Consider the following 12,411-nt stretch of genomic DNA (forward strand, 5'->3'; position numbering starts at 1 on the left):
TCAGGATGTGAAATAGCACCCAGATTGCATGGGGAAGTAGTACCACATAAGGCAAATGCATAAAGGAGGGAAGCAGAAAAATCACAGACTGACAGTTAACAAAGGGGGTGCGGTACAGGGGCTGGCTTCATTTCAGTGCTTCATTACTCACAACACAGAAACTGAATTTGTCAATATGGGGAAAATATTTAAAGGCACTAATGGATGATGGATGCCTAATGGGTCTCCCTTTTCAATGTGGTAAAGTGTACATTTGCCATATGTGCTTTTAAAGGGTTTCCTTTTTAATTACAGCTCAACCCCTAGAGGAAACAAACACTTGAATTTCCATGAAAATCAATGAGTATTTCAAGCCCTCAACAACTGTCAAGATCAGAAACTAAGTTAACAATATATTTGCAATTATGATGTTGAGAAAACATATCTCTCCTCAAGTTATGGATTAATTAGTATGGGCCTAAACTGATTGCACTTTCCATGGTCTGAAGTGAAAGTCAGTGAAGTCTCAATTTTTAGACAGAATGATGTTGTCCTAAAAAGAAAGGTTTTAAAAAAACCATTTCAATAGATACAGCACTTCAAAAAACACAGAGAGAATCTATGACTTTCTGGTATAGACTATTGGTCAGGAACTCAGTCGCATAGTTATTAAATTAGGAAAATCATTTTGGTGAATGAATAGGAAACAGATGTCAGAGACAATGAACTTTGTCTCTCTGTTTAGGGTCAATAACATATTATGTTGAGGCAGTAAGTCACCAACATCACTAGCATAAATGCTGAAAGGAAAAGGATAATAATACTGGAAAAGCCAAAAACGTAGGAGAGACACATGTATAACACTGGAAAGTCAAAAGCTGCAACTTTTCACTGTAAAACCATAACCTTTGCAAAAAAAAAAAAAAAAGAAAAAAGAGAAAAAGATTATGTTGTATCTCTTTTACCTCTAGCCTATGAAGAAGAAAAACTTGGGCTCTGAAAGGAAGTAAAAACAGGTCAAATTGAAGATATATGCAGATCTAAGCAAGATCTTGAATAAAACTGATTCAGAATGACTGGGATTTCTAGTGACCCAAATCCCAGCCTGCTGGCTCACATAGCCTCTTCCCCCTCAGGCAGAGTGAGAAACTGGCAGCTAAATAAAATGGATCCAAAGTAAACAGACTGAACTCCATGCCCTGTGTTCAGAATGGTAGGCAAGAGTGGCTCTTGTGCTGTACTGCATACTGCAAAACACAATCTATGTGTTTTGTGAACACATAGATCACACAGTGAACACAATGATTCACTAGCCTTCTCTTTTGAATAAGCAAAATTCTCTGTTCTCTTTATATCTTATGTCTGCCTAAAATTTAATTGAAATCAAAGTTATGAAATGCTCAATGGGACCAAAAATATCAAAATTTCTAGAAAAATATGAATAAATAATTTCTAAATAAAAGCAACAAGAGCTCCTCTAGGAAGATTATGAACCAGATGACTTTTCCTTAGACTAGTTTAGCTGAATGTGTTCTGATGTATCATTCAAGATTTAGAGGTAGAACATGAGGAATCAAGTCCTGACCCTTTTTAATTTATCTTTTTCTATATTTTCAAAGAACAATTACAAAAGTTACTTGACCACAGTTTCTATCAATAGTTCATTTTGGCTATGACTCAGAATACAATCAGACATGAAACTAAAACCAACCAAACAAAATATATTATGGTGAACATTTCCTCAAACATTTTACATTGCTTGTCAATTTATAAGCAGGTTGCAGATTAACACATCAGTAAAACTACCTGTGATGAACTTTCAGTAAGGGTTTTAATAAGATTGGAAGCACAACTATTTGCACTTCAAAATTCTTAAGAATAGTGTTATGGTATGGCAATAAGAGATTAATGGAGATCTTGCAAAAAAGATAAATGGCACTACAAGAATACCAGAAAACTGGGGGGATGGGAGAGAAATTAATTGAACCTATACTTTTGATAAATATTTATTTTTTTGCAGAAGAAAAATGCACACTAGTTTGAGCTGTCATTATGCTAACCTATATCCTATTTTTCATATTATTAGTAATACATAATGTGGTAGTTTATATTCAAAAATAAAACCAGAATGTATATACCTCATGTATTTATCCAGAAATACACTAAGGTTACTATGGTTACGAAAAATCCATTACCTTTGAATACAGAATGAAAAAGTTTGACTTAAAGTCTGCACTATTTATTATAGCGATCATCAACAGCCTTCAGGAGGTTCTCTAACTGGATTCATTTTTCAGTGTCAAAACTGACCCACCACACCAGTAGCTTATGGCCTGTGCAAGGCAAAGAAATTTGAACTATATGAATTTTTAAATATGTTTTATACTAACTCAAGAGGCAGAAATGGCTTTGAATTTTAAGGCCTTACATTAAAAAGAAAGTAGGGTCTTGGTACCCTTTTTGCCCGAGTTGTCCTATATGAAATGCTTTATTTTTACTTGTACCTACTACCATATACAAATTCTGATGCATCCAGAATAGTGCTTATGCTGTGCTATGATACTTCTAACTCAATATTTTGGGGTTTTTTATTTTGTTTTTTGTTGTTTGAATAATGTCTGAACGAATAACTTGGATACTTCATTAAACTACGCCAATTACATTAAAATAGGAAGTCAGATTACCATGCTTCACTGTACTGCCAAATAACAGTCATTTAGCTTCTGTGTAGTAGTTTAAGAGTACTGGTGTAACTTGGTTATTGACACATTGCATAACTGTTATAAGAAGAAAATGGATTATTAGTTTATGCTTTTAACAAATGAATTAAACATGGACTATTCAGGAAAGCAACACAGTGTCTCTCTAATTAAGAATATTTAAGGAAGACAGTAGGAAAAACTATTAAACTTGTACATAATATCTTGTCTTCAACAGCTTACAGTTTACTTGTTTTGAGAGCTAGATGGTACGAGATCAAAAAGTTATAAAACCATTAAAAAGATGACTCAGGTCCTTTAAAAGAGGACAACACAGCACAAGATTTAGCTACACCATGGCAACATTAATTTCTGAGAGTCCCAACAGAGAGTTCTATGAAGGATTCTTTAAAAAACGGAACCCATCAGGATTTAAAGTGCATCCAGACCATTTTAAAATTATTTTTCTTTTCCTCTGAAATAAGAAGAGGTCAGTCATATCATTATTCATAGCAACTATGAGATATCCATCTGACATGCTACCTAGCAGAGAACTCACCTTTTACAACATATTTAGTTCCATTTCCAAAGTAAATTGGTACTCCGTTCATATGTAAAGTATATTGTGTAATAATACCATTTGGTGTTTTGGGTGGACTCCAACTCATTAGCAGGAATGTGGGAAAGGATATTGCTGTGGGTGACTGCACATCTTCAGGGGCTGGTGAAAAAAATGTATTATATTATATTATATTATATTATAATATTTCCACAAATAATAAATAATTTCAGTGAGGAGCTACTACCAGAATGATTTTTGGTAAAGTTGAAATTTCAGAAGAGATTTTATGCTTGCAATATACCAGCATTTTGAGAACTCTGCTATTACATGTGAGGTTTCCTAGCCAAACAGAAACTTGAAAGACAAGGATATACTCTTTGCTTTTTAGGAGAATCATTATGTTCATATAACTTTATCTTTCCAGCTTGATAAGTCTGAGCAAGGGGAGTGGTACATGATTTTAGTACAGTCCTTTTTTTAATACAAATGATTTTCTCTTCCTTCATACTTTTTATTCCTAACAACAAAGTGATCATTCTTTCTAATCACAAATGCAGAGGCTGTATTCTTAGGCACTACCCCTTATTTCAGAATTTTCATAATTCAATACACTTAGTAATGTTTGTTTAGCGTAGATTTTATGTATATAATATACTGGAAGTTGGCAATGGATAATAATTTAAAAGCCAAGTTCTCTCACCGTTCCAATGAGTTATATGCTAGAAGCACAAGCAATCCCACTGAATATCACAAGGGGAGCAGAACTCAGGCCTTAGTCTGGGAGGAATATTTTGTAATTTACAAGCTCTGTGCTAGCAATTTAAAACAATAACTAGCAGTGGCTGGCAATGTGAAAACAATATAAAGTAATGAATGTTTCAATAGGGAAACAGGGATAGCTGGAGGGTGTGATATGGTGTCTGTCTTCTGTATCATCAATTTATTGTTACTAAGAGCATGCAACAAGAGCGTCCAAAAATAGAAACTCCACACATTGACTTTTTGTTCAATTCTTCTGAGGGATAAAACACATGTTCCCCATGGCTTTATTTGATCTCTGGGAAAAAAAAAAAAAAAATAATCTATTCTTGCCTAAACCTTCCCAATACAACAGCACGTCTGAAAACAGTGGATATTTTTCTCAAAGACATGTAAGAATTCCTGCTTTGTTCACTAAGCTGAGAAAACAAGACATAAACAACTTATTTTTTAATTACTATATTACACAGAAATAAATATATTATACTGTATTTCATGTTTACATCACAGGGTCCATTAACTATTTGGCTGTCAGAGGCTACACCTTTTCACGGATACCACCACCAGACAAACTCCGTCAGTTTATTTAGAACTTCCAAGAGGCGATAATTGTTTTTTTATTTGATTGGTGCTGCTGGCAGTTGCTAACATGTTCACATCAAAACACTGTTCTAGCAATGTTAGACTGCAATCTTCAGGACTCTCCTCATCAGGACATCACCTTGCATGACCACCTGCTTTGGCAGCAGTTCAACACTCCAGCATTCTTTTAACCGTTATGGTTGTAATTCACATAACGTCATGCTAAAATTTTATTTGTTTTATTGGTACTGTATTACTACCTAGTTTACATAGAAGATGAAACAAAGAACTGTGGGAGGGAGGGAATTTTGAAAAATACTCCACATCATGGAAGATTAACGACTGTCCTATAAATACATGTCAAAGTCTTCATTATTCTACTGGTGTAAAATTGGAGTAACTGATGATTTTAACTGGATTAACATGGCTTTAGGATTATAGAACCAGGAGATGTGGACTTTATGTTTAATTGAGAATGGACTTAGATATGTCACAGATATTTTGGGAGCATTTGCTCCAGTAATTGATGTGCATGACTGTCATGGATTAGCTTCAGTCGGCAACTAAGCACCACACGGTCTCTTGCTCACCCTCCCCACCGGTGGGATGGGGGAGAGAATTGGAAGAGCAAAAGTAAGAAAACTTGTGAGCTGAGATAAGAACAGTTTAATAATTGGAAAAAATATAATTATAATTATAATTAAATAAACTGTAATGAAAAGGAAAACAACAAGAAAGAGCGAGAGAAGAACAAAACCCAGGAAGAAAACCAAGTGATGCAACCGCTCACCACCTGCAGACTGATGCCCAGCGCATCCCCAAGCACCGATTGCTGCCCCCTGGCCAACTCCCCCCCAGTTTCTATACTGAGCACGACATCATATGGTATGGAATAGCCCGTTGGCCAGTTTGGATCAACTATCTTGGCTGTGCCCCCTCCCAGCTTCTTGTGCACCTGGCAGAGCATGGGAAGCTGAAAAGTCCTTGCCTAGTGTAAGCACTACTTAGCAACAACTAAAACATCAGTGTGTTATCAACACTATTCACATACTAAATCCAAAACCCAGCCCTATACCAGCTACTAGGAAGAAAATTAACTTTATCCCAGCCGAAACCAGGACAATTACTTATCAGTCTAGTCTCTAAAGTCAGAACTGTAATGTATTTTCTCTTTCTTCCTGCTCTAGTTCTTAATGTAAGCATAGAAAACATTAATTTACACTCACAACCTTTAGGTTTGAGCACAACAACATGTAAAAGTGTTTAGAAAAAAAAAGGAAAATCTGAACAGTGGTTAATAAATAATCGGCATTCGGAGGTTTCTTCACACTGAAATAATTGTTGCCTATTTCTGGTGTTTAGCAGTTAAAAGAAACCATGGAAATCAACCGTTTGATTCTCAATTTCATACTATGCCATACAATCAATTCTTTTTAGTCAGACTGTCTCAGGATTTACTTCTGAGCCATAGTAAAATGAGGAAGCTTTCATTAATCTTTCAGATGCTTCATATTAATGACAAGGCTCTTGCATGAACAATGTAACAGCAATTAAAAAGCCCATTAATCTGCATTACAGCTATTAAAGATGCATGTCATTAAAGGGTATGGAGTTTGATTCATTTTCGCACCCCCCCAAAAAATGGAGCAATTATGGTCTGGCAATGCACTTTGTCATCAAATTAGGTTGGGGTTTTCCAGCAAATGGCTTTGCAGCATTTAGCTCTTCTCCTGTTTTATTATTCATGACTGAAATGTGGAAGTCAAGACCTTTGAAATTACTTTACCTTCTTGTGGAGTGGAGATGTTCAATGCATGCAAGCTCTCAGTACAGCCAGCCAAAGTGCAAGCAGTTAGGGTTACAGCATAGTTTGTGAAGGGATGCAAGCCTGTCAATATGCCTGCAACAGAAAAAAACAAGGTGGCATGCATGTACAGCATACAGACTGATTACATATATACACAGACAGAAGTAAAAAATTAAAGTTTTCTGTTACAGGCTTCCACTGTTACAGGAGGAAAAGAAAAATGACTTCAAGGTTTCATTCCTATTATGCCATGAGTTAAATTTTTCAAAATAAATTAAGAGTAAGCAGTATTTTATTCCAGTCTTAATACTAATGACGCAGCTAAGTTTATTTAGTTATGCTCACTGTAACAGATACTACTTCAAGATTGAGGTGTGTATTTTAATATAACAATGACAATAAAGGAGTTTTTTTTCTTAGCCCCTGCCTCACAAAGTTTTTTCAGTCATTCATTTTGTTTTTCCAAGGAATTTTCACTGTCTCCCACAACAAAATTTTTTTAATGCTCCCTCTTCAATGTTGCCCTTATTCATCCATAAACTGAAATCTCTTTTTTGTATGAAACATCCCACTTGTGTTCCATTACTTCAGTGGCAGCATATAGATCATATATTTGCTATACTACTACAGTAACATAATTAATGTGACACAGTACCCAAGGGTTTACAAGAAAAAAAGATCTGTAATCTTATGCTTTTTCAGGTCCTGTTTATGTTAGTGAAGAGAAGTTACTAGATTCCCACATATCAATCAGCTCCTTATCATAGTGAATGCAACAAATCACTCCTTACCACTTCAGGAAGTTACACAATATTTTGAACTGCAATATACAGAAGGACTACGTGGAAAAAAATGTGGTTTACAGTCATTTTCAGAAACATCAGCAGTTCCCATTTCAAAGTAGGTCTGACAATAAAGTAATATGGAATGAAAATGCAGTAGTAATTAAAAGAAGGCCAATTCATGTCAAGTTTTATTTCAAACCACATTCTCACCTTGACTCTCACAGCTTTTAGTAAAATCAATGGAGTGTTTCATTTAAAAAAAATAAAATTTATAGCAAACTATGTTATTTCGGAACTGTCCGACACTGGGATTTTGCAAAGCAGCTTCAAAAACAACAGTACCTCAGAGAACCATAATTCTTGGCCAAATGTGCCATAGTACAATAAGACTGCAAACTCCCTCAGCAAACACATAGAAGAAATTAGTCATTATTACTCTTCATTGAGTTACTACATAGAATGCAACATAACTTTGGGTTTCATTAAAAAATGTCTTTTTTCCCCACATAAGCCCTTTATATTCACAAAAAGGGCCTGGAGAATTTGATGCTGGAAGTTAACAGTTACAGCATAAATACATTATTTTCTGAGTGGGACAATCGAAGTCTGTGAATGTTTATATTGTGTTTACTGATAGGTGTGTTCGCATGGAAAATATGAGATTAGCTTTCACTGAATTGGTAAAGTTTGTGTCTTTTCTTGTAATTAATTCAAAGGTTGGCATTGCAATGATCGTTCTATTTGAATTCTCTGAGGTCCAGTTGTACTCGTACACACAAAGAGATATTCAGAAGTAACCACATTTACTTCAGAGTAGTGTTAAACTAAAACCGGTTGATCAGAATCTGCTCTCCCCGGTTATAGTTTTGATTTTGCAAATCCCCGGTTAACAGTGGAAAGCTGTACTGACATCTTACTGTCTAATGTAAATGTGACAGGAAAGAAAAAGAACGTTGTGTCAGCCACCACCCAAGCAAATGTGCCTGTGATCTTCCTGTGATGGAAGGCAAATATTTTCAAGAGCATTCAAAAAGCAGAAAATAGGAAATAATGATGTTTTAAAGCACTACTATCCCTGTAAAGCAGGAATATTGGAACCTACAGTAAATTCTTCTGCACAGAAATTTCATTAGTCAAAAATCTTTTTCGCATAAGACTTAGTACAAAGCACTTATTTCCATATCATAGAGGGTTAAACAGGGGAAAGTATAAAAGGTACTATTGGAATTACCTTCAGCAAATAAACACATGCAGAAACCACATCCTCTAGCTGTGACATTTGCAAGTTCTCGGTCAAGAGGAGCATGGTATAGTGTATATGACATCTCTCTATTCACTCTGCTGTGCTTTAGGAAGCAATTTAGTTTTATTTGTACATTTAGCACTTGTAGCATTCTTTCCTTATGAAGCAGTGAATTAATGCTCCTTGCATTTCCTGATGGAAGACATTCTGTGGGGTCACCAATGGCTTCAGGCGCTGAGAGCTGCAGTAGCACATAGCCAGAAAGATGCCTGTAGCTGTAGAAGGTTTGGATTGGGCTGTTTGGTTTACTTTTGACAAAGTAGAAAGGTTTTATATAAAGCACCTGCAGCGCAACAGAGTGTACATTGCATAGGTAGGTTTGTGAAGGGCAGTGTGAATTTGAAAAAAAAAAAAAAAAAAAGCCAAAAAACCAAATAAACCCATTTGCAACAGGAGGTTTATGTTAAAAAGGCAGCGACTTAAAAAAGAATTTGCTCATTTCCTAATTAATGTTTTTCCTTCACATGTACTCTTGCACTATTTTCTTTCAACAAAGAAACAGATGTGCTGCGTAGGTAGGCAATAGAAAGCGCACAGATTTTATTTACATACTTCAGCAAACTACTTTTTTCTCAGCTGCCAACCTATCTGTTTGGCCAGCATCCACTGTAATCTGTTCTCCTTCATTATGTTAATCTGTGGGCGGAAAGATTTCTGTCATCTTCAAATCGCTTGTACAGCAATGGTAAACACCTTGGCCTGTCTGTAATTGGACAGGTGTCTGCATTGGTGTCACCCGGCTTTTAATTCAATTAAAGAACTGGCTGCTCTGCTCTCATTACCCACTCATTTCCTCTGCACTTCTAGTCAGTCAGTGAAATTTACACGCAGTGCCTGACTATCTTAGAGTACAAAGTCAGCAGTCCCATAGCAAAGATCATCACTGATACACGTGAATTAATTTATAGCACAGCAAAATAAATTTTGCAATAAAAAATAGCCTATCATCCAATGAAGTTGGTTGACAGCTTGAAAAAACTTTCCCTAACTCCTCAGTTATTACACCCTCAGGCTGGCATCTCTTGTCTATACCCAACAATTGCTGATCTGATAAGAGTCCATCAGGCTTTCCAAGACGGGATGCTAACAAAGCAAAATTTGGCCGCAACCACACCTGCATATATTCTATTAATGTTAACAAGAGAAAGGTAGATAAATTGTCACTTTGATCAGGAGATAGAATTAGAGGCATCATCAATATTTAAGAAGAGGGTCAGCCTCCCACATTTGGGATATGAGTCCCATTCATTCAGCCTGCCACTACAGAGCAGCCGAATCCATATAGACTTAAAATTTACATCGTAGACTATGTTCCAAGCCTTAAAACCCACATGGGGAATCGGAGATGGTAAATCATTCTAACACACCACTCCTATCTGCCCACTCAAAGAACCTTTGGAAATAAATTAAAGTTCTAACACAGACATTTTGACACAGTGACCCCATGAAACTGAATAATGTCATTTGTTAAATATGAATGTAAAGTTAACAGTCTAAAAGAGTGATCTGGAATCACACCTAGAACATTAAGCCCACTTTATATGCAAAACTAGTATTTAATTTTCTATACTTTTATTTAAATGATCTTTAATTATTTGCAATATTTAAAGTTGAGGTTTAGAGTTGTGTTAGAGAGAAAACGCTAGGTTCATTCTTGCAGATAAGGGATAAAAACATTGACATGGACGGTAGAAAAGGGTCAACAATGAATTTATGGTAAAATGGATGCGTGGACTAGTCAGAGTTAGTCGCACCTTTATATCCACTCCATTCATCATTCTAAAGCATACAGTATATAGGAATATTAAATATCCAGCTTCTTCCTTTCACTTCTCCATAAAACAGACTTTTCTTTTGTTCAGTACATCTAAAAGGGAGGTCTCATTTATTTAGGTAGTTTAGCCAGATTCCACAGTATTCTGGCAGATTTTGAGTGGAAAAGTAGTACTTGTCATCAAGGAAAAAAATTGATTTAGCACTAAGGTATGAGGGCTAATATTCTGTTCACAAACACTGAAAAATAGATTAAAAGGCAATTATAGTATTTTAACTATTTCCTCAGCCAGTTAAATGACTTTTACGAAAGCAGCTGCTTCACTGTTCCAACCTGTCATCCTGCTTTTTCAGAAAGTTGCTTCAAAACACCACCAGGTCTTCAGAGATGAAGAGACATACTTGCTTATGGTAACTTATAGAGCTTTTACTCTGCATAATGAATTGGTCAAACAAATAGAAATCGAGGTGAGTTCTTTAAAATACCTTTATTGAAGGAGCCTTCCCATAAAAACAAAACTAAACCCACTTGCCCACACACACAACTCACACAAAAAAGCTACTTGATCTTACAGATGTAACACAAATACTAAAGTTCTTTTCCTCATTTTCACAAAAAAAAAGCACTCACCTAAGATGGTGGAAGAGGACAATTTTGCAAGGCTAGTTCTTTTTTTTTATTTTTACAGGTAAATTTAGCTAATTTTAATCATAAGCAGGCACTACTTTCATATGCAGCCTGAAAACTCAGCTCTGCTACTGAACATTAAGATTCCCAAAGTCAACCACAGAGCTTACCCACACAAATTCCATTTGTTTCACAAGCTGAGTGTATTTTTTGCCAAAGGGACTTTTCCTTGCCAAATTTTTTCATTGTTTCCTCCCTAACACTCTATTTCATAAGAACCTATTTTGAAATACACATATTGCAATTGAAACAACACTTGACCTTATAGATCTACCTTAAATCTTGTTTAAGCTCTTAAAAAAAAATTACCAAATCTCCCCTCCCCAAACCTAAAGACTATTTAGCCAACTTGAATGCCTGAGGTCATACAGCATCTGTCTAACAAAGTCACTTGTGTGTCGAGATGCATCATTGCCACAGTACACTTAATCACAGTCTGCTGACCAGAAAACGAAGTCCTCAACTGACTTTGTGTTTTCAACAGATTGTAGCAAAAACTGTTTAAGTACATGCATCTTCTACATATGCATTTCTGGACTGAAAGCCTGTGCACATCAATCTGTCGCATACATCTGCATTTTTGAAGTATCTTCTGCCATAAGTGTAGTATGAGTCATAAAATTTTGAAGACTTATTGAACAAGAAGGCACCTGTTCCAACTCTTTGGCTTATAAGAACAAAAAGAGGTTTACTTTAGTTACTGGATTTCTGTGGCTTGGAAGACCCTTTTTTTCCCCAACAGAAAAATTTCATAACCAACCATACACAAGGTCCACTGGCCTTGAAGGTGCAATTCAGGTTGCAGTGGTTCAGGGAAGCCTGTTACACTCTCCATAACACAGGACAACTCTCTGGCTGCCTTAATTTGCACAAAACCTTAGCCCAACAGTCCAATTTTGCACCAAGAGTTAATTAACCACAGAGAGTATTGGTTCTGTAATATCTATCACTATGTTACTCTTGATCCTTCCAGATAACTTTGTCACTGTGCATTTTCTGCAGGATGATTAATTTTAAGTTTGCAGAGAAAGAAAGACTGTTAACTTTTTTGCAAACTTTTTTTGAGTATGTCTATAAAAAACACATATTAATAAAAAACTTATTAATAATCCTTTCCATCCTCACAAACATTAAGAAGTTGATTTCTTTTTATTAATAAAAGTATTGGGATGTAGCTAAGAGTTGATGTAATTTTGATAAAATGTTCAAGTTTATGTAATCAGACAATTTACATTTCATATGAATAAATTTATACAACTGTATTGGACTGTAAATAAGATTCATTTAGGTCTAAACTCAATCAAGTTAGAACCTTAATATTGCAGAATATTAATACCATTTATGTTTTAAAATGCATATATTGAAAAATATGCTGTTAGTCTGCCAAAGCCAGCTAAATGAAAGGAGATACGAACGTACATTCTGCCACTCTGATTTAGAGTCATTAGGAGCTCAAGCACCACCTGACAACTCA

General features: G+C 35.5%; 1 protein-coding gene across 1 annotated transcript in view; it reads right to left on the bottom strand.

The window, feature by feature from the left end:
- USH2A (usherin) overlaps positions 1-12,411 on the bottom strand; it is a 391,818-nt gene that overhangs the window by 212,452 nt on the left and 166,955 nt on the right. The window contains exons 30-31 of the mRNA XM_072858355.1: positions 6,368-6,481; positions 3,238-3,399 (exon numbers count right to left, since the gene is read on the bottom strand). Coding sequence (XP_072714456.1) covers positions 3,238-3,399; positions 6,368-6,481 — 276 coding nt within the window. The remainder of the gene's footprint in view (positions 1-3,237; positions 3,400-6,367; positions 6,482-12,411) is intronic.

Source organism: Ciconia boyciana, chromosome 3 (assembly GCF_034638445.1).
Source record: "Ciconia boyciana chromosome 3, ASM3463844v1, whole genome shotgun sequence".
In the NCBI taxonomy this organism is placed as follows: domain Eukaryota; kingdom Metazoa; phylum Chordata; class Aves; order Ciconiiformes; family Ciconiidae; genus Ciconia; species Ciconia boyciana.